This window comes from Prionailurus viverrinus, chromosome D2 (genome assembly GCF_022837055.1).
Source record: "Prionailurus viverrinus isolate Anna chromosome D2, UM_Priviv_1.0, whole genome shotgun sequence".
In the NCBI taxonomy this organism is placed as follows: Eukaryota; Metazoa; Chordata; class Mammalia; order Carnivora; family Felidae; genus Prionailurus; species Prionailurus viverrinus.
In genome coordinates, this window is record NC_062571.1 from 19,254,189 (window position 1) to 19,276,271 (window position 22,083).

The 22,083-nt window shown below is 45.7% G+C and overlaps 1 protein-coding gene across 1 annotated transcript; it reads right to left on the minus strand.

Moving 5' to 3' along the window:
• Positions 1-18,368: 18,368 nt before the first annotated feature.
• LOC125147567 (serine/threonine-protein phosphatase PGAM5, mitochondrial-like) lies at positions 18,369-19,762 on the minus strand. The gene is given in 3 exon segments (XM_047824660.1): positions 18,369-18,506; positions 18,508-19,292; positions 19,669-19,762. Coding segments are annotated over 3 exon segments (1,017 nt in total).
• Between the last annotated feature and the right edge of the window lie 2,321 nt (positions 19,763-22,083).

The window sequence follows — 22,083 nt, forward strand, 5'->3', positions numbered from 1 at the left end:
GAAGAAATTATTCTTCGAAAAATAAGTGGTCTAACCATTTGGATTTGAGGCCCCCAAGTAGGTTGCCTCTTCTGCCCGAACATGGGAGTTCAGAAGCCCAGAAGGAAACAATAAATGCAGAAAACAGATCCTTCTCTTTGTGATGGGTTATACCCAGACTTCAATCTGTAGCAAGTTTTTGTTGGGTAAGAGTTGCTCTTTACCTGTCCTCGAAGGGACTTAACTGAGTCCCTGGCCCTCAGAGACCTCAATCTAGTCTCAGGCTTGCTCAGCCATGGCCTGGGAGGGAGGACCAGGCTGTACTGACAGGGGGTGACGTGTCACCCAGGCTGCGAAATGGGTGGCTCAGAGAGAGTGATGCTGGGCTGGAGTTCCAACTTCTCAAAAGGCCAAGGCTGAAGCAGAGGCAATGTCTCTGTTTGCCCATGAGACCTGTTAGGAGCACGGCCCAGTCTAGCAACTTCACCCGGGGCTTTTGAAGATGGTCAAAAATCTTTTGACATTCCTCAGCCTAGGAGGTAGTCTCCAAGTCCCTTCGCCTTGAAACTCGGCATATTCGTGAGTGCTTGACTAAAGAATACAGTGGAAGGGTCCCCATAATAGATTCCAAGCCCACGTTTTAAGACACTGGCTGCTTCCACTTTCTGTCTTGGAACATTTGCTCAGGAGGAAGCCAGGAGCTATATAAAAAGCATAACTACCCTAGATCCCCAGGAAGCCCAAACTAGCCATATGGAGGGGTTGTCTGAAGGGGACACTGCCTGGACGACCGTAGTGTTCCAGTGATCCCAACCCAAGACACATGGGAGAAGCCGCAAATGACCCCCGCCCCAAGACTCCGGTAAGAAGTGCCATATTCACACCCATTAGGATGGCTTACTGGAAGGAAGGAAGGAAGGAAGGAAGGAAGGAAGGAGAAAGAAAGAAACAGGACGCCTGGGTGGCTTCAGTTGGTTAAGTGTCCAACTTCGGCTCAGGTCGTGATCTCATGGTTTGTGGGTTCAAGCCCTGTGTCGGGCTCTGTGCTGGCACCTCAGAGCCTGGAGCCTGCTTCCGATTCTGTGTCTCCTCTCTCTGCCCCTCCCCCACTCCTGCTCTCGAAAATAAATATTTTTTAAAAAACTTAAAAAGAGACAGAGAAAGGAAGAAAAACAAGTTTTTAAAACTGAAAATAACAAGGACTGGCAAGGACGTGGAGAAATTAGAAGCACAGTGCAGGCACTGCAGAAAACAGTATGGTGAATTCTCAAAAAAATGAAACATGGAATTATCATGTGAACCGGTAACTCCACTCCTAGGTATTACCCAAAAGAATTGAAATCAGGGACTCCAGGAGATATTTGTACACCCGTATGCCCAGCAGAATGATCTACATGCCTATCGACAGACGAATGGATACACAACATGTGATATATTCATACAATGGAATATTATTCAGCCTTAAAAAGGAAGGGATTCTGACACGGGCTACAACATGGATGAACCTTGAAGACATTAGGCTAAGAGAAATAATCCAGTCGCTAAAGGACAAATACTGTGTGATTCCACCAGTATGAGGTACCTAGAACAGGCAAATTCATAGACGCGGAAAGTAGAATGGCGGGTCCCAACAGCTCAGAGTGGGGAGCTGTTTCTTTCTTTCTTTCTTTCTTTCTTTCTTTCTTTCTTTCTTTCTTCTTTCTTCTTTCTTCTTCTTTCTTCTTCTTTCTTTCTTTCTTTCTTCTTCCTTCTTCTTTCTTCTTCTTTCTTTCTTCTTTCTTTCTTTCTTCTTTCTTTCTTCTTTCTTTCTTCTTTCTTTCTTCATTCTTTCTCTCTTCTTTCTTCTTTCTTTCTTTCTTTCTTCTTTCTTTCTTCTTTCTTTCTTCGTTTTTTCTTCTTTCTTTTTTCTTCTTTCTTCTTTCTTTCTTCTTTCTTCTTTCTTTCTTCTTTCTTTCTTCTTTCTTTCTTTCTTCATTCTTTCTCTCTTCTTTCTTCTTTCTTTCTTTCTTTCTTTCTTCTTTCTCCTTTCTTTCTTTCTTCTTTCTTTCTTTCTTCTTTCTTTCTTTCTTCTTTCTTCCTTTCTTTCTTCTTTCTTCTTTCTTTCTTCTTTCTTCTTTCTTTCTTTCTTTCTTTCTTTCTTCTTTCTTCTTTCTTTCTTTCTTCTTTCTTTCTTTCTTCTTTCTTTCTTCTTTCTTTCTTTCTTCTTTCTTCCTTTCTTTCTTCTTTCTTCTTTCTTTCTTCTTTCTTTCTTCTTTCTTTCTTTCTTTCTTTCTTCTTTCTTTCTTTCTTCTTTCTTTCTTCTTTCTTCTTTCTTTCTTTCTTTCTTTCTTCTTTCTTTCTTCTTTCTTTCTTTCTTTCTTCTTTCTTCTTTCTTCTTTCTTTCTTCTTTCTTTCTTCTTTCTTTCTTTCTTCTTTCTTTCTTCTTTCTTTCTTCTTTCTTTCTTTCTTTCTTTCTTCTTTCTTTCTTTCTTCTTTCTTCTTTCTTCTTTCTTTCATCTTTCTTCTTTCTTTCTTTCTTCTTTCTTTCTTCTTTCTTTCTTTCTTCTTTCTTTCTTCTTCTTTCTTTCTTTCTTCTTTCTTCTTTCTTTCTTCTTTCTTTCTTCTTTCTTTCTTTCTTCTTTCTTCTTTCTTTCTTCTTTCTTTCTTTCTTCTTTCTTCTTTCTTTCTTCTTTCTTTCTTTCTTTCTTTCTTCTTTCTTTCTTTCTTTCTTCTTCTTTCTCTCTTTCTTCTTTCTTTCTTTCTTCTTCTTTCTTTCTTTCTTCTTTCTTCTTTCTTCTTTCTTCCTTTCTTCTTTCTTTCTTTCTTTCTTTCTTTCTTTCTTTCTTTTTCACACAATTTATTGACAGACTGGTTTCCCTACAAACCCCAGAGAGGTGCTGCTTCTTAATGGAGACAGAGTTTCAGTTTGGGAAGACGAGAAGCTCTGGTGACAGATGGTGGTGATGGTCGCACGACAACGGGAATGTACTTAATGCCACAGAACCGTGCATTCAAGAATGACTAAAATGGTGACTTTCATGCCATGCACATCTTGCCGCAGTCAAAAAAAGGAACCAGCCATAGAACTGTGAGAGATCATGACCGAGCATTGTTTTAATCTAAGTTTTGTAAGAAGGCCCAGAATTGTTGCTGTTTCAGAGATCAAGCATAGACTGCCCACCCATGTCATTCCTAAGGATGCCCATTAGCCACCCTCAAATAATACTGTGGTTCAAAATACTGATTACTACTTAGTCCCAACTACTCTTAGAAGTCATCTGCTCGGAGGCGCCAGGGTGGCTCAGTCGGTTAAGCATCCGACTTCGGCTCAGGTCGTGCTCTCGCAGTGAGTTCGGGTCCTGCGTCGGGCTCTGTGCTGATGGCTCCGAGCCTGGAGCCTGCTTCGGATTCTGTGTCTCCCTCTCTCTCTGCTCCTCCCCCACTCACACTCTGTCTCCCTCTGTCATCTCAAAGATGAATAAATGTTTAAAAAAATTAGTAAAAAAAAAGAAGTCATCTACTCAACAGGCCTCGTGGAGGCTTCCTACTGTCACTGGCCCTCAGTTTCCCTGGGATTCTGTGCTCCTCCCTGGGGCTTGCCTTCCTCTCTGAAATGGCAGCATTTCCCACCAATCCTGGCCCCAGGGGACAGCAACTACTGAGCTCTTCGAGGACATTGCTGCCTCCCTCACTGACCCATTCCTCAACATCTTAGTGAAGGAGGGCCCTCTGGACCCCAGGGGGGGTGTAGCAAGGAGGGTGCAGGTCAACATAGCAAACCCATTCCGGCATTCCTATCTCCCTGTCCATTAGGGCCCTGCCTCTCACTAGGCCAGGAAAGTAGTCGGCATCTTAGCCTTGTTGACAGTTGATCAAGCAAGCAAGCAGCTGCTGACCTTCCCCCTGATAATCCAAACCACACCTCCCACCCACACCCTGTGCCGGCTCCAGGGGCCAGGCTGGCAGGCAGGCCAAACCTTCACCTGGGTCTCTATGCCTATCTCTCTGTAGAAGAGGAAACAAAAGGTTACACAAGCTAGAACTTCTATATCTAGAAAACCCTGAAGACTCCACCCCAAAACTGCTTGAACTAATAAATGAGTTCAGTAAAGTCACAGGGTACAAAACCAGTGCGCAGAAATCGGTTGCATGTCGATACGCTAATAACGAAACAGCCGAAAGAGAAATTGGGAAAACAATCCCATTGGCAGCCATCCCATTGGCACCAAAAGTAATAAGGTGCCTAGAAATAAAGCTAACCAAAGAGGTGAAATACTTGTACTTAAAAAACTGTAAAATGATGATGAAAAAATTGAAGATGACACACATTCTATTGGAATGCCTTCGTAGGCTAGAAGTACAAATATTGTTAAAATCTCCACGCTCCCGTGGGTGCCTGGGTGGCCTACGTGGTTAAGCATCTGACTCTTGGTTTCAGCTCAGGTCATAATCTCACGGTTCATGAGTTTGAGCTCCACATCGGGCTCTGCGCTGACAGAGTGGAGTCTGCTTGGGATTCTCTCTCTCTCCTTTTCTCTCTCTCTCTCTCTCTCTCTCCCTCTCAAAATAAATAAACTTAAAAAAAAAAAAAAAGTCCATATGACCCAAAGCAATCGACAGATTTAAAGCGATCCCTGTCAAAACACCAACAGCATTTTTCACAGAACTAGAACAAACAATCCCAAAATCTCTAAGGAGCCACAAAAGATCTCTCGGTCGCCTGGGTGGCTCAGTTTGTTACACATCTGACTTGATTTTTCAGCTCAGGCTCTGTGTCCAGCTCGGTGCTGACAGCAAGGAGCCTGCTTGGGATTCTCTCCCTCTTTCTTTGCCCCTCGCCTGCTTACACGGAGCATGCACATAAATAAATAAATAAATATTTAAATATTTAAATATTTACATAGAGATAGCAGGTTTTCTTAAATCAGGGCACATCCACAAATGTTGTAAAAACTGACTTCAGAATCACTAAGAAAAACCACACAGAGAAGCAACATCTATACCACGAGACATCGGAGGCTAACCAAGAAACCAGTCCCTAATCGCTGTGCCCAGGTAGATTCTTCATCAGGTACTGGGGAGGGGAGGGCATGAGGGGCAGGTGAAAAGACAAGGTTTTCGGTGATATTTTGGCCTGGGGTAAAAGCTGGCAGCAGATAGCAATAACGTGTGGATCAGTGTATAATAAAAGGTTCCATAAAGTCCTTGAGTAGTTCAAAATTTTTAACCTTTAATAATGACCGTTGCTGGAGGATTTTTTAAGAGAATGTGCATATTTGCTGAAATATGCATTGTATTTTCTTCTCCACGTATCTGTAGGCCTCAATTCGATTAAACTGCTAATCTCAGGTCTCCAGTCCTCACGTGCCATCAGGATCTGAACTAAGAACGCGTTGGGCACCATCATGTGGGTCAGTTGCCGCCCCCTTTCTAAAAGTGCTTGTGCAAAACATTTACACATGGCTTCCTCGTTATTACGGCCTAAATTTTGTATGGGCAAAAGCAACCACAGCACGTTTGAAGGTCTCATGAAATCAAAAGGAAGTTTGTGATTGCATGTAATTTGCACTTACTGCGCGCTCACAATCTAATCACTCCCAAATACAATAAACTTTAGATAATACGATTAAATACTTCCGCCATGGTTTTTTCAACCTTTGTATTGACTTTCCTAACATTTGGAATGGTTGCCTTGGTGAGGAGGCCTAGCAGGAACTAGATTTATAGCTGTACTACCTGGGTCAAATTTAACCAGCCACTCCCCACGGATGCTGAAAACTAAAAATGAAAACGTATAGCCTAGGAAACTTATGTCCACACAAAACCCTGCACCTGGATGCTTGAGGCAGCTTGTTCGTAATTGCCAAGACTTGGAGCAGCCAAAATGTCCTTTAGTAGGTGAATGGATAAATAAACTGTGGTATATCTAGACAATGGAACATTAAAAAGCAATGAGCTACCAAACCATGAAAAGACATGGGAGAAACTTCAATGCATATTATCAAGTAAAAGAAGCCAATCTGAAAAGGCGACGTACTGTGTGATTCCAGCTACATCGCAGCCTGGAAAAGCCAAAACCATGGAGACGGTGAGAAGAAAATCAGTAATTGCCAGTGGTCCGTAGGAGAGTTTTTTAAAGTATGAAACTATAATGGTAGATACATGCCATTACACATTTGTCATAGACTATACAACACCAAGAATACATGTAGTGTAAACTATGGACTTTGGGTGATAATGACATGTCCATGCAGAGTCATCAGTTGTGACAAATGTCCCACTCTGGTGGGACTGTGGATGTGTGGCTGCGGGGGGTATATGGGAAGTCTACTTTCTGCTCAGTTTTGTTGGGAATTTAAAACTGCTCTAAAAAATAAAATCTTTTGGGGGCGCCTGGGTGGCTCAGTCGGTTGAGCGGCCGACTTCGGCTCAGGTCAGGATCTCGCGGTCCGTGAGTTTGGACCCCGCGTCGGGCTCTGTGCTGACAGCTCGGAGCTCGGAGCCCGGAGCCTGTTTCGGATTCTGTGTCTCTCTCTCTCTCTCTCTGACCCTCCCCCGTTCATTCTCTGTCTCTCTCTGTCCCAAAAATAAATAAACGTTGAAAAAAAAATTTTTTTTAATAAAATAAAAAAATAAACGTTTAAATTTTTTTTTAAAAATTGTAGCTTAAATCATCACAATAAGTCTAGTTTTCTTCACAACCAAAACTTTATAAGTAAGTGATTTAAGTCACTTTGTCCCTTTGTGTCTCAGTCCCACGGCGTCAGTGAGGAGAAATGACACAAGCAGGTTTCCCCTCCATTATGCTACCCTGTTTCCTACCTTGTTCCATGAGCAAACAGTGGCTCACTTAAATAATAGAAAATTAGTTATGTGCGCTCTGTCTTACTAGCCAACTCAGTATCGTTTCTTAAATTCTCCTTTGCTTTTTGATTCTGATTATCGAGGCTTGAAAAGTTAGAAACTTGGGAGTTGGAGAGCAAATGCTGCTTTCAAATCCCTTCTTCAATGCAGCCGTGGTTGCAATGACATAGGCTAGCCACTAGAAGGCACTATACTCATAAATCAAGGACGCCAGACTTTTCCATAGCTCCAATCTGCTAAAGAAGGACGGGCGAGGGGGTGGGGAGGGGGGTGGTGCTGGGGGGCTCCGTGGCCCAATGGTGGCTGAGCGTCTGATTCTTTGAGTTAGGCTCAGGTTGTGATCTCACAGGTCATGATCTCATAGGTTGTGAGATCGAGCCCTACCTGGGGCCCTGCTTGGAGCCCCGTGGGGAGCCCACGCCGGATGGCAGGAAGCCTGCTTGGAATTCTGTCTCTCCCTCTGTCTGTGTGTCTCTCCTGCTTGCTCGTGTGAGCGTGCTCGCTCGCTCTCTCTCTCTCTCTCTCTCTCTCTCTCAAAAATAAATAAATAAATAAAAATAAATAAATAAATAATTTTTTTTAACAGGACATTTACCATTTACAGATTCTACGAATAATAGTAATTAAGGGCTGTAATAGAGTAACTCTTGAAAAGAAAGGAAAGAGTAGTGGAAAAGCCCTCAGGTGCCAAACACTGCGCATCAGGTTTGCACAAAAAGGACAACAAAGTGTTTCTGAGTTAAAATGTAAGTCGTGAAGATTAAATTTGATTCAAAGTAATTTGTTCAATCTGTATATGCTTCTAACTGGAAGATGTGTCTTCACGCAGCCATCTCGTGAGTCTCTAAATACTCTAGCTATCTTCTAAAATGCTCACATTCCTAAGTAAACTCTCAGAACAATATCCTATCATGCCTCAACTCAAAATTTCCAAGGGATTTCCGTTTAAAATTTTTTAAGTTTTTGTGTTTAATTAATTTATTTATTTTTGAGAAAGAGAGGGAAAGAGACTGCGGACCGCGGCTCAAGTTTCCATGCTACGGGTTCCATTGCCTTCTCAGCTCGCACGCATTAATTCATCAAGCTGGCATTTAGAGAGACTCATGTGACAAGGAACTGAGGACACCCTCAGGCCGACTGCCCGTGAGTAACCGAGGTCCTCAGTCCTACCGCTCACCAGGAGCTAAATCCTGCCAGCACCCACTCAGTAAACTTGAGAGAGGATTCTTCCCAGTCGTAGATGAGACTCAGCCCTGGCTGACACACTGATCGCAGCCTTGAAAGGGACCCTGAAGCAGAACACCCAGATTCTGTGAAATAAGGGGAAGTGTGAAATAACACATACATGTTGTTCTGAACCACTAAGCTTTGGGGTCATTTGTTATGCCGTAATAGAGAACTCATACACTCTTAGGTTTTGGGTTTTTTACATACATTCTTAGATTTGCAACAACATTATCTTGCTTTCTCACACACCTGTCTCTTTCCTCCCCTCTTCCTCAACTTAATTACAGGTAACTTGAGCCTAAGGGTTTTGTTCTAAGAGCCCTAACCTTAGTCTTTGTTCTTGAGTCACTGTTTTCTAATGAAGGGATCTCTGGGCTCTATACTCTTAGCTAGAGTCTAATCTGAAACATCTTAATACATTTGGAAGTTTAACAACAGTGTGATGGCTGTACCCTTGATCAGACCCTTGCCAAAAGGCAGGTTTTAGTATCTTCTGGCTCTAAGGTCTGCTCTTTTTTGGGGAGGGGTGTGGGGGGGGGGGGTGGTGAGGGGAAAGGACACAGGGAGAATGAGATTAAAGTAATTGTTTCTTTTAACCCTACACGAGCCTGAATTCAGATACTCTCTATTCCCTTTTCTTTTCACTTGCAGGTAAGTTTTCTTTTATAAGCTATTTCAGACTGAAATCAACATGTACTGTTAATGTTCTGTACTTCAACCTCTTCCTCTGGAATAACCAGTTCTTCAGGTACATAATCTCCTTCTCGAGGTAATACCTGACAATGTTGCCAACTATTGCATCATTAAATACACGGGTAGCTATTTTTCTAGGCTCTAATGGCAGTGTTCTCATTGCCCACTATCTGACCACTAAGATAAAGACACATAATTTAGATTTTTGTTACAACAGCACCAAACTTTTGGTTCCAAGTTCCTTTGAGACAACCTAGGTAGGCTTTGCTTGATGACAAACAATCCCAGAGTCTCATTGACTTGATACAAGAAAAATGTATCTCTTAGCCCTGTTATATGTCCCACTTGGGGTTCAGCTGAGCCAATCAAGGACCCAAGGGGACAGTCTCCCTCTCAACACATACTTCCACAAACATTGCATCAGGGCAAAGGGAACACGATGAATTGAGCACTGGGTCTTAAAGCATCCACACAAACAACAATGAGCGAAAAGAAGCCAAGCTCCAAAAAGTGTACGTTGGATTAGTCCATCTATATACAAAACAGAAAAACCAATCGTTGGTGTTAAAAGTCTAGAAAATAATTATTTTTATTAAAGTGGTATATTGGGGGGTGGGGGGAGCATGGGTGGCTCAGTTGGTTGGGCGTCCGACTTCAGCTCAGGTCATGATCTCACGGTCCATGAGTTCGAGTCCCGCATCAGGCTCTGTGCTGAGAGCTCAGAGCCTGGAGCCTGCTTCCGATTCTGTGTCTCCCTCTCTCTGGCCCTCCCCCGCTCACACTCTGTCTCACTCTCTCTCTCAAAAATAAGTAAACATTAAAAAAAATTTTTTTAAGTGGCATATGGGGATGTGATACACGGAATAATGGTCCCCAAGATGATGTGAACGTCTTGCTCCCTGAGACCTGTGAATATGTTACTTGATATGGCAAAAAAGGATTTTACAGATGAAATTAAAGCCATGGGCCTTAAAAGAGAGAGATTAATCCTCAATTATCTGAGTGAGCAAAAGAAATATCCTGGGCCCTTAAGAGTGGAAGAGGAAAGTAAATATTAGCCAAAGATGTGATAACAGAAAAGGTATAAACAATCTGAAAGCTAAAAGGGAGTACATCAAAACAAAAAGCATCTGCACAACAATGGAAACAATCACCAAAACTAAAAGACAACTTACTGAGAGATGATATTGGCAAATGATATATCTGATAAAGGGGGAGTATCCAAAATCTATAAGGAACTTATCAAACTCCACACCTGAAAAACAAATAATCCAGTGAGGAAATGGGCAGAAGACACGAATAGACACTTTGGCAAAGATGACATCCAGACGGCCAACAGACACATGAAAAGATGCTCAACATCACTCATCAGCAGAGAAATGCAAAGCAAAACCACAAGGAGATGTCACCTTACACTGTCAGAATGGCTAAAATCAAAAACACAAGATGGGCACCTGGGCGGCCCAGGCGGTTAAGCATCAGACTTGATTTTGGCCCAGGTCATGATCTCATGGTTCATGGGATAGAGCCCTGCACTGAGCTCTGTGCTGACAGCATGGAGCCTGCTTGGGATTCTCTCTGTCTCCCTGTCTCTCTCTCTCCCTCCCCTACTCACACTTTCTCTCTTTCTCCCTCAAAATAAATAAATAACCTTTAAACACACACACACACACACACAAGAAACAGATGCTGGTGAGGATGTGGAGAAAAAGGAAACTTCTTGCACTGTTGGTGGGAATGCAGACTGATGCAGCCACTGTGGAAAGCAGTGTGGAGGTTCCTGAAAAAGTTAAAAATAGAACTACCCTCCAAGGGCAGCTGGCTGGCTCAGTGGGGGAGGTAAGACTCTTGATCTCAGGGTTCTGAGCAGAGGCCCCACGTTGGGTTTACTCGAAAGAAAAAACTAGGGGCGCCTGGGTGGCTCAGTCGGTTGAGCGTCCGACTTCAGCTCAGGTCACGATCTCGCGGTCTGTGAGTTCGAGCCCCGCGTCGGGCTCTGGGCTGATGGCTCAGAGCCTGGAGCCTGCTTCTGATTCTGTGTCTCCTTCTCTCTCTGCCCCTCCCCCATTCATGCTCTGTCTCTCTCTGTCTCAAAAATAAATAAAAATGTTAAAAAAAAAAATTTTTTTTTTAGAAAGAAAAAACTAAAAAACATTAAAAAAAAAAAAAAAAGAACTATCCTATAATCCAGTAATTACACTATGGGATATTTAGCAAAAAAAACATACAAAAACACTAACACAAAGGGACGCTTGTACCCGTATGTTTACAATAGCATTATTTGCAATAGTCAAATTACGGAAGCAGTCCAAGTATGCATCAATAAATGAAGGGATTAAGATGTGGTATAAATACGGGGCGCCTGGGTGGCTCAGTCGGTTGAGCGTCCGACTTCAGCTCAGGTCATGATCTCACAATTTGTGAGTTCGAGTCCCGCGTCGGGCTCTGCTGACAGCTCAGAGCCTGGAGCCTGCTTCGGATTCTGTGTCTCCTTCTCTCTCTGCCCCTCCCCGATTTGTGCTCTGTCTCTATGAAAAATAAAAAAATATATATATGGTATAAATATATATATGTGTGTGTGTGTGTATATATGTGAACACACACACACACACGTATATATATATAGAATGGAATATGAAAAAAATAATTTGAAGCATAAAAGTGACCCAACCCATGGTTGCAAGTTCTGGAGATGGAAAAAAAGGGAGCCAGGAGTCAAGGAATGTAGGGGCCTATAGAAGCTGGAAATGGCCCTCAGCTGGCAAGAGCAAGGTTGGGCCCCCAACCCTATCACCATGAAGAAATGAATTTTGTCAACAACTTGAATAAGCAGGAAACCAGTCATCTCCCAGATCCTTCGGAAAGGAATGCAGCCCTATTAACACTTTGAGTTTAGCCCAGGGGCGAGACCCCTGTCAGACTTCTCACCTACAGACCTGCAAGAAAATAGGTTAGTGCTGTATGAAGGTGCTAAGATTCTGCTGTTCTACCACAATGGCCAGAGAATTGGACCCAGCAAGCGAAGACAGGAAGGATGTGGAAGGGGGCCTGAGAGGGGTGGCTGAGATGCTGTGAGCGCCCATTTCTTGCTCCAATTACCTGAAGATGTACCCTTGGTGGAAATTCACTGGCTGGACACTTATAATCTGAGAGGTTTTCTGCACACAATAAAAAGTCTACCCTTAAAGAAGCCAATGGAAGGATCTGTTCATTGAGATCAACGCCCTAGGTATGGGGGAGTCATTTCTCTTGGGGCTTCTTAGAAGCACACAGAGCTCCTCCCAGAATTTCTCACTTGACAGGCAGTAGGTAGCTTCCGGCTCCTTTGAAGTTCACCCCTAGGGGCTCATCGATACCCTCACACTTGTGGGCCATGTGTTGGCTAAGGAGGTTCCTTAGTAATCTGACGTGGGCCAAGGTGATACAGTGTGGCCGTCTGCTCATAAACATGCAAAAAATAACCTGAACAGGGTATTTGCAAAGTGAGTTAGCAACACATGAAAAAGGATAATATACCACGTCCTAATTGGGCGTGGTCCAGAAACGCCCCCATAGCTTCATATTTGAAATCAATCCATATAACTTATGCCATCAACAGAATAACGAATAAAAATCAAATGACCATCTAAATAGGTTCCTGAAAAAACGCTTGATAAAATTCCACATCAATTCCTGACTTAAGGAAAAAAAGGGGGGCGCTTGGGTGGCTCCGTCGGTTACGCAACCGATCTCGGCCCAGGTCATGATCTCACGGTTGGTGAGTGCGAGCCCCGCGCGTCAGGCTGTGTAGTGACAGCTCGGAGCCTGGAGCCTGCTTCGGATTCTGTGCCTCCCCCCCTCTCTCTGCCCCTCCCCAGCTCATGCTCATACTCTGTCTCTGTCAAAAATAAATAAATAAACTTAAAAACAAGAAAAACAAAAAAGAAACTTAGCAAACTACCCATAGAAAGAAAAGTCCCTATTTTGACAAAAACAAACAAATCAAAACTTTAAATCGAACACTGTACCTCATGCTAAAGTGTTGCTGTCTGAAAGTGGGAATGATGGGAGGTCCTAACTGATTCAATATGTCGAGGAAATGAATGAACATGAACGTTAAGTAATAATAATAATTAGAGAGACAGAGAGATACACAGAGAAAGAGACAAATGCAGAGACGAAGAAAGAGAATCCGAAAGAATCTACATATAATCTTTTGCAAAGTCACTGAATTTAAAGCCGTTGTGCAAAAATCAAGCCTGTGTTTTGTTTATGACAGCAATGAGTGCGTAAATAAAATTATACGCACACAAAAAGGCTACAGCCTTTGAAAGAATACACTTCAAATATGTAAAAACAGGGGCACCTGGGTGGCTCCCTCTGTCAAGCCTCCACCTCTTGATTTCAGCTCAGGTCACGACTTGAGGGTTGGGAGATGGAGTGGGGCATTGGGCTCCAGGCTGGGCATAGGGAGCCCGCTATGATTCCCTCTCTCTCTCTCCCTTCCTTCTGCCCCTCCCTAGCTTGTGCTCCAGCACACGCTCTCTCACTCTCAACAAAAACAAAAAGCAAAACAAAACAAAACAAAAGAAAAAAAAAACCACTAAAAACAAACCTAATAAAAACGTACAAAACCTCTACACAAAAAAAGTAGAAAATATAACTGAGAGGAATTTAAGAAACTTCATAAATGGGAAGGAGAGGTAATGGATTGTAGCCAAGATGTGAAAAAGTCGGGGCATCTGGGGGGCTCAGTTGATCGAGCGGACGTCCAACTTCGGCTCACGTCACTATCTCACAGTTCGCAAGTTCCAGTCCCACATCAGGCTCTGCTGTCAGCTCACAGCCCGCTTTGGATCCTCTGTCCCCATCTGTAGGTCTTGCACTCTCTCTCTCTTTCTCAAAAACAAATAAACCTTAAAAATATGCATGTTTGAAAAAGTCAGCGTGATAAAGACCACCACCAAATTTCTGTATAGGATCCACAGCAACCTCGAGTAAAATCCTCATAGGGTGTGTGAGTGTGAGTGTGTGTGTGTGTGTGCGCGCGTGTGTGAGTTTAAAAGCCAGTTCTAAGATTTATGGGAATATAAAAGACAAAGATAGATAAGAAAATATAGGAGAAGGAGATAGTTGGAAGACTAACACTCTCGGGATAGAGATTTGTTATACAGATGTTAACAACTGTGACACTGTGGTACCAGCACAAGGATGGACAAGTAAGGACTAGAGATTCCAGAAACAGACCGATGTTCTCTTTGGACATTGGATCTCTGATGGGAGGTACTATGAAAAGTTGAGAAAGGACCATCTTTTCATTAAAGGGTTGTCGTTGAGTTCTATATTAATAAGTGGGGGGGGATGAAACTTGATTCCTACTCAAATAATATGCAAAAACCTCATTCTTGGTGAATTACACATCTGATGTAAAAAGTAAAACAGGGGCGCCTGGGTGACTCAGTGGGCTAAGCGTTTGAATTCTGCTCAGGTCATGATCTCACAGTTTGTAAGTTTGAGCCCCACCTCGGGCTCTGTGCCGACAGCTTAGATCCTTGAGCCTGCTTTGGATTCTATCTCCCTCTCTCTCTCTGTCCCTCTCCTGCTTGTGCTGTCTCTCTCCCTGTCAAAAATAAATAAACATTTGGAAAAAGAAACAGTAAAACAGTAAAAGTTTTTAGAATAGAACAGGAGAATATCTTCATGACTTTGAGCAGGAAATCATTTCTTAAAGGATACAAAAGGTACTACTAACAACTAAGGAAAACATTGAAAACTGGGAATAAATGAAAATTAGGAATATCTGAACATCAAAAGACAGCATTAATTAAAAAATGAGGGGGGATATTTTGAAGTACGTATTTGACAAAGGAAGACCCAAAGGAAAATGATAAATGGGAAAACAGGCAAGATACACTACTTCATAACAGATATTCGGATGGCCAAGAGATGAACGACAAGGTACTGAATCTCGATTGTTATCAAAGAAATGCAGGTCAAAACCACTAATTCCACTATCCAAAATGACAAAGCCAGTGTTCACAAGGCTGTGGAAAAACTGAAACGCTCGTACACTATGAATCAGTAGAGTTTGGACAAATGATTTGGAAGAACCTACAAAAGTAGAACGTGCGGATTCCCTGAGACCCGGGAATACGACCTTAGACGTGCCCAACCGAAATGCAGGAGCACGGACGCCAAGAAATCTGAGGCCTCAGTACTGGAAATGCCCTAAGGCTGGAAACCTCTTGAGGCCCATCAACAGATAATTCCATTACAAATGGGATGGATGAATTCATGGAGGGTGTGTCCCAACAGCAGGGCAAGCGACTAATTTATACCTGCAAAACCATGACTCAATCTCATCAATATAATGTTGAGCTAAAAGAAAGCAATGGAAAAAGAGTACATGCTGTGAGTTTCCATGCATACGAAGCTGGAAAACAGACAAAACTCATCCACGGCTTGAGAAGGCAGGTCTGTGCTTTCCTGTGGGAAAATAAGGAGGGAAAGGGATCCAGAGAGGGGCTCCTGGTGTACCGAGAATGTTCTATTTCTTGAGCTGGGTGGTGAGTGTAGGGTGGGGTTTTGTGCCAACCTGTCATTCACTGAAAATGTTTGCATTTTTGACCTGCATATTTCAATCACGACTTTTTTTCTTCTTCTTTTTTTTTTTAATCAAGTAAATGCGACATTGAGAGCGGAGACTGCCCTGGCTGTTTGGGTACCTTTGGGCCGCGACACAAAAAGCAGAGAATAAGCCGTGTTGATTGATGCTGATTACCAGGTAGAAACTAGGCTACTGCAACCCATGGGGACTAGAGAACTATGGCCGAAAGCCAGGCCATTACTGAGTGTCTCTTAGTCCTCCGTACCCCACAGGAACGGTCAGGGGGAAACTATAGCAGCCCAGTAACCGATCAGACCACTAAAACAGGCTTGGAAAAGTACTGGAATAGTCTAGGTCACACCACCAGGTAAAAATTCTGACCTCCTGAGGCAAAGATGACTCATGAAGACAGTGAATAGTGCCCCAAGGTGGATTAAATTCACTTTCTTCCCACTGCTGCCTTGTAAATCGGGGGAACGTGCATCATCTTCCTTCAGGGAACAGCTCTGTCCCCATACTCTTATCGGTAGGTTTTGACTTAGCAAGAGAGGTCACTGTGACCCAAGCTCGATCCTGACTTAAAGTTGTAGTGATCAATTTAAGTTTATAGGGTTTAAATTACATAACGTGAAGTACAGGGTTACATTTGTGCTAATAAAAGTTTTTCTTGAATATGACAAATCATATTGAAATGAAGGCCTCAGTCAATTTAAATGAGTGAATGAATGAATGAATGAATGAATAAAAGAAATGAACGCCCCAGATTTCCTGCTCTGTTTTCTAAAACATTTAGCATATGTGGGGAGCCTGGGTGGCTAAGTTGGTTGAGCATCCAGCTCTGCCTCAGGTCATGAGCTCACGGTTCTTGGGTTCCAGCCCCGTGTCAGGCAGGCTCTGTGCTGACAGCTCAGAGCCTGGAGCCTGCTTCAGATTCCGTGTCTCCTTCGCTCTCTGCCCCTCCCCCACTCGCGCTCGCACTCTGTCTCTCAAAAAAGTAAATGTAAAAAATAAAAATAAAAAAAAACCCACATTTGGTGTATGTGAGTGCAGTCATTTTCAACCATTTAAGGATTTTTTTAAATGCACGCATAGGCACACGTGAGTGTTTACTTATATCTGACCGCACCCACATGATAGTTGTCTTGCCTTTGGTATACATTCCTTGAAAAGAATTTACACGGACAGAATTCAGTTTTATTATTAAACAAATTTGTATTTAATCACAACATGTAAATTCTTTGGAAAAATGGAAACAAATAGATGTCAAGTCTTAGGGAGACGACCCCTTGGTTTCCTCGGGTCCCCTGGCAGGAATCACTATGTGAAAGTTGAAAATGTGAAGTTTAAAGTGCCTTTTTCTGTCTGTCCTTCTCCCTCCCTCGGTTGACATATTTTTAAATTCACATTTTCACATCGAACAAGAATAATACGTACACGTCTTTGTTTCCTAAAAAAAAGATGGTAAGTCATCTACGCTGAGGATGGAGAAGAGGATCTCAACCAGGCGAGCCATCATAGAATGTTCCCGGAAAACGTGGAACTGGCCTGTAAGTGGCAATTCTTACTGCCTTGTGAGCCAGTTGTTACATCGGCTTTTTTTTTTTTTTCTAACATTGGACCCATCTTAGAGGAGAGACTGTAGGAGATGAGAGCTCATGCTCTCTCGTTCATGATTTTCCCAAGCAATGACGTTTTTGACAGGCATACTGAAGGTGTTAATATTTAGTAACAGAAATCTCTCCTTCCTCGTAATCAGCCTCGTCCCCACCCTTTTCCAATCTGCTGGGCTAAGGCTGCATGACAGCTGTGCAAAAATCCTGTCAAGAGACAGATCTGCTTTGACCAGCAGTTTCTGTTCCCACGGGGAAGTTCTGCCCAACTTTGTCAGAAGGGCCGATTGACACCTTGCTGAATTCTCACAGGAAGGTTTTTGTTCTGCTTAGTTGTTAGCACTGCGGACAGCTGCCCAGAGGTGGAGGGACCACCCCTTAGTCCAGTTCTATTGAGGATGGGGGTGGGGTTGGGGGTGGGGGTGGGGGTGGGGGTGGGGAGGGGGGGAGGAAATGGTGGGGACGATGGATGGCTGGGCCGATTTTTGACAAAGATGTTTACTCGGGTTTGGTTTTTTTTTTTTTTAAACCAGTAAAATAAAATTTTATTTGGCAGTTATTTCCAAAGTTACAGAGAAATGGATCAGATGTCCCAATTAGTCGCGCTGATCGCAGAAAATGCTCATGACCACTTCACAGGAATTGTAGTTTCTCCTAAATTGACAGAATACTTGGAATGGACACATCACGTCTAAACAGTTTAATCCGTAGGTGTAAAGGATTAACAGCCAGAGGCAGACTGAAGTGTCTAGTATTCTCCTGAAACAGGACCCTGGCTGCACTGTCGCTCTCCGGTCCCCGGTCCCCTCCTTCACCCTCGTGCTGCTCCCAGGTGCTGGGAAAGGCCGAACAACACAGGGGAGTTCAGACCCCGTGGCGTCACAGGTGCAGGCCCCCAGACCGAGTGGTTAGGGAAGCAAGAACCCAGAGGAACAGAATCTTTCACTGACAAAGATTTAAGCGATAGAGAGAGTTTTAAGAAATGAGAAGAACGGACGACAAGTTCTGAACGGAAGCGCTGGCGGCCCCTCCTCCGGGGAGCCCCTCGTGCCTAATGGGCTTTGCCCACAGCCTCGAGGGGCTCCCGTGGCCAACAGCGGTCACGACCAAAGACGCCTGTGCAAACTGGCCGTAGTCCCCGCAGACGGCGGCAGCGAGGCCCCGTCCTGGCAGACGGGGCAGAGAACCCCAAGACAGAAATCAGGCTGATCTGCTCGCGACGATTCCCTTTTCCATCCTGGGTCGGAAGTACAGACCGAAACGCCCCATTTTAGACACTAAAGACGTGAGCGCTTTTTCCACCTTCCTCCCGGAGGAACAGCGTCACCGCAGCGCAGCCTGTGGAGGGAAGACGGGGAAGGAGCCGCGTCCGTGGTGGCACCCGGGAGAACCAGGCTGGGGCCCCAGGGAGCGGGTCCTCCAGGCAGCCCTCAGGAGCGGGAGATCTTGTCCGGAGGCATGAACCCCGTGTCCCCGAGGGCCCTGAGCGCCCCTCGGCCACCAGGCCGAACCACCAGGTGGCTGATGCTACTGTCCTTGAGAGAGAGGTGGAGCCAGACTTCCGGGGGGGGGGGGGGGGGTGGACGGCAGCGCCCGGCACACCATGTAGCGGATGACGTTGGCATGGCAGCTGCAGATCACGTAACTGTCCTCCTGCTGTTTGGCGTCTGCCCGGTGGATGTGGTTCCGGAAGGCGGCCTCGATCCGGGCCCCGGCTGCGTCATACTGCACAGCCTCGGGCTTCCAGTGGGACACGGGCGGGTCGGGCTCGATAGGGGCGCCTTCCCCCCCACGCAGGTCTGCGCTGACCTTGGAGACGCCTGGCAGGTGTTCGCTGACGACAGCAGTGGTGTCGATGGCCCGGGTCATGGACGAATGGACAATTTTATTAAAGTTCAAGCCCAAGCTGGCAAGTCGGAGCCCCGTCCGTTCAGCCTGTTCACCACCCAGGGGCGTCAGCGTGCGGTCCTTTTCCTGGGAAGCATCCACGTGGTTCTGGGAGTGCCTAGTGAGGAAGATGTGTCGCGTGGCCTTGGCTTCGCCGTGGTCCAGCCTGGAGGCCAGTTCTTCTTCTCCACGTTCCGGGTTCCTCTTCCGCAGGTTCGCCAAGGACAGCAGTTCTCGCCTGTCTCCGTTGGAGTCCCAGACGCCCGGCCCGGGGCCCGCGGACCCCGCCCACGCCGGCACCTGGACCGCGCGCGGCTCCGCGTCCCTGCCCGCGCGGGGCTTTCCCACCGCCACGGCCGAGGAGAGCAGCGCGGCCGGGCCTCCGGCCAGGCCGCGGGCCGCCAGCTGCAGCACCTGTAGGAATGCCAGGCCCGCGCCTTTCCCACGCCGGCTCCGGGCAGGCGCTCCTATTCAGGTTTTCATTTAAACATCGCTTTCTGGGGCGCCCTGGGTGGCTCAGTCGGTTGAGCGTCCGACTTCGGCTCAGGCCATGATCTCGCGGCGCGGCTCGTGAGTTCGAGCCCCACGTTGGGCTCTGTGATGACAGCTCAGAGCCTGGAGCCTGCCTCCGATTCTGTGTCTCCCTCTCCCTCTCTCTCTGCTCCTCCCCCACTCACACTCTGCCTCTCTGTCTCACAAATAAATAAATAAAAACATTAAAAAAAATAAACATCACTCTCTTCAGAGAGGCCATCCCTGACCCCCCCCCCCCCAGCTAAATCAGCCCCACTCACTCTCTACCACGTGACCTTATCTTATCCTTGTCATCGCCCTTATCGATACCTGCCATTGACTTATTTATCTTCTCGTTCGGCCCAGCAAGATCCTCGTCTACCTCCATTGCCGAGACCAGTGCCAGGCCCCAGAAGGGGCTCATCTTTGACCCGCCGACGGCTCTGTGCTAGTGGATGGTTTTCAAAAGCCAGTCGTTACATGAATTTCATGTCCACATTCTGGTGGTGTTTAAGTACACATCTCAGTGCCTTATGATTTTCCGTTTTAAGGACACAAAAGCATGAATCACATTCTTTTTCTTTTTTTTTTTTAATTTTAGAGAGAGCACATGCATGAGCGAGGCAGGCAGAGAGAGAAAGAGACGGAATCTTAAGCAGATTCCACAGGCAGCATGGGGCCCGATGTGGGGCTCAATCCCACAATCCTGGGATCGTGACCCGAGCTGAAATCAGGGGTTGGATACTCAACTGACCGAACCACCCAGGCGCCCGAAGAGTGAATCACTTTCCTTAGGCACCACCGTGACCTGGGGAGAATTCTGGATAGAAACGCATTTCACGAGTAAGACGTCAAAAGGTCTTTAACTTTTAGGAAATTACCCCCGTCCGCACTGAAGCGTCATGCCATTATCACCGGCTTCGGAAAAGGCATCTGCGAGGCAAACGTGACAAGGTAGAAGTCTAGGAACTGGAAGATCAAATCTAAGCTAAAATTGTACTGGAACAAGGCAAGGCCTTTTAGTTGTACCCTACCAGTACCTTCTCACAAGTTCCAAAGTTCGGAATCCGAGACACGGCCTCAGAAAAGCTGGTGGACAAGCTCCGTCTCTCAGTACACTGCCTGGATCCTTGTGCTGGCTCTCAGAAAAAAAGTTAGGAGGTGCCACCTTTCATTTTTCAAGGTCAACATTTTGTCTTTAAGAAAGCACAGAGGCTTTTATGCAGCAAACACAGACCCCTAAGACTTTCTGGGCTGAGATGCTGTCCCCGGCCCCGCTTTGTCTGAGTCACCCAGGGCAGCACCCCAACGGCCGAGGACAAGTGGAGGGAGGAAGCTGCTCGTCCCACTCCAGCTGTGAACCACCAGGGAGAGCCACTCAGCAGGTCTTCGAGGACCTAGGACCCTACTAGGTGGGGACAGCAAAGGTTGGGGGGCCGGGGGCGTTGCGGATACGCTCTCAGAGACTCAAGCCCGTTGTGTTACCTGACGCGTATTTTTTTTCCCCCAAGGGCTGGTGAAACCTAGAGGAAATACCCGTGGCCTCCCTAGTCCCGGCTGTTTATTTCCACACAGACATGTCACTGCTCTGCCTATGCCCTCCAGGGTTTCCCACCCGGAGGTCTGACACAACCAACCATCAGGGTGCAGTCTCCTTACCAATCTGCCCTGGCCACCGTCACTGCTCGCCATACCCGATGCCCAGACTGGCCCGGGTTTCCAGGTTCCCTGACTTTGTCTTGTTTGGGAATAGGACAGAAGAGCAGAAGAAGAGAAAGGTGACCCTGTGTTGGTGGCTTCCAGGCTTAGGATTAAGCTGAGACCAAGAGCAGGGAAGTCAAGGTGAGTCAGATCAGAAATGAACAAGCCAGGGGCACACGAGCCAGCTTTCTCAAAATAAATAACTTTAAAAAATATAATTAAAAGAAACTGTATCTCTGGAATCAGCATGTATCTCTGAAATCGGGATGTGTCTCACCATAAATGATGTGTCTGGCATTCCATCATTTAACGGGTCTTAGTTTTAGGTGATGCAATAAAGTCATGGTAAGTGAAGTGAGACTCAGCTTTCCCAGCACGCCGGAGGGTGGACTTAGAAAAGGGTACAGAGGATGGGTTTGCAGAAAGTTCCTCCAGCGTCGCACCACAGCACCTTCTCCACAGTCAGTGAGCCACGGCTATGCTCTCCCTACCGAGGCTGGGGTGTGTATGTGTGTGTGTGTGTGTGTGTGTGTGTAGCTTCCCAATCCTTTCAGGAGCTTTCCCCATGTGATCTGACACCAGCCCCCGCGGGCAGACGGCGGGGCGAGACTAAAGACAGAGGCAGGCCACTCCGTGGTGGCAAGAAGCACTTTTAATAAGAGCAAAGGGAACTTAGGAGGCTTGTCTTGGGCTCAGCAAGAGAAATGGATCCTTGCACCTGTCCTCCAAATCTTAAAAGTTTCCAAAGAGGCTCTGACTGGGCTCAGTCCCATGTACTGTGCAGGCGTTTTCAGCATCTCAAGGCTGTCCTCGGAGCAGCCTCTGGGAACAGAAAAGGCAAACGGAACCCACATTTCCAGAACAGGAGAGGGGGCTCCTGAGTACTGGGGTCCAGCTCAAGTCACATTCCCCAACTGGTGGGGACGCCTTCCTTGGGCGCCCTCTCTCAGCATTAGTGGCGGAGGCTGGACCTTATATCTGCTATTTCTATATTCTTCACAGTTCCCTTTCCTTCTTATTAGTCTCGGGTAAGGGGTGGGTTGG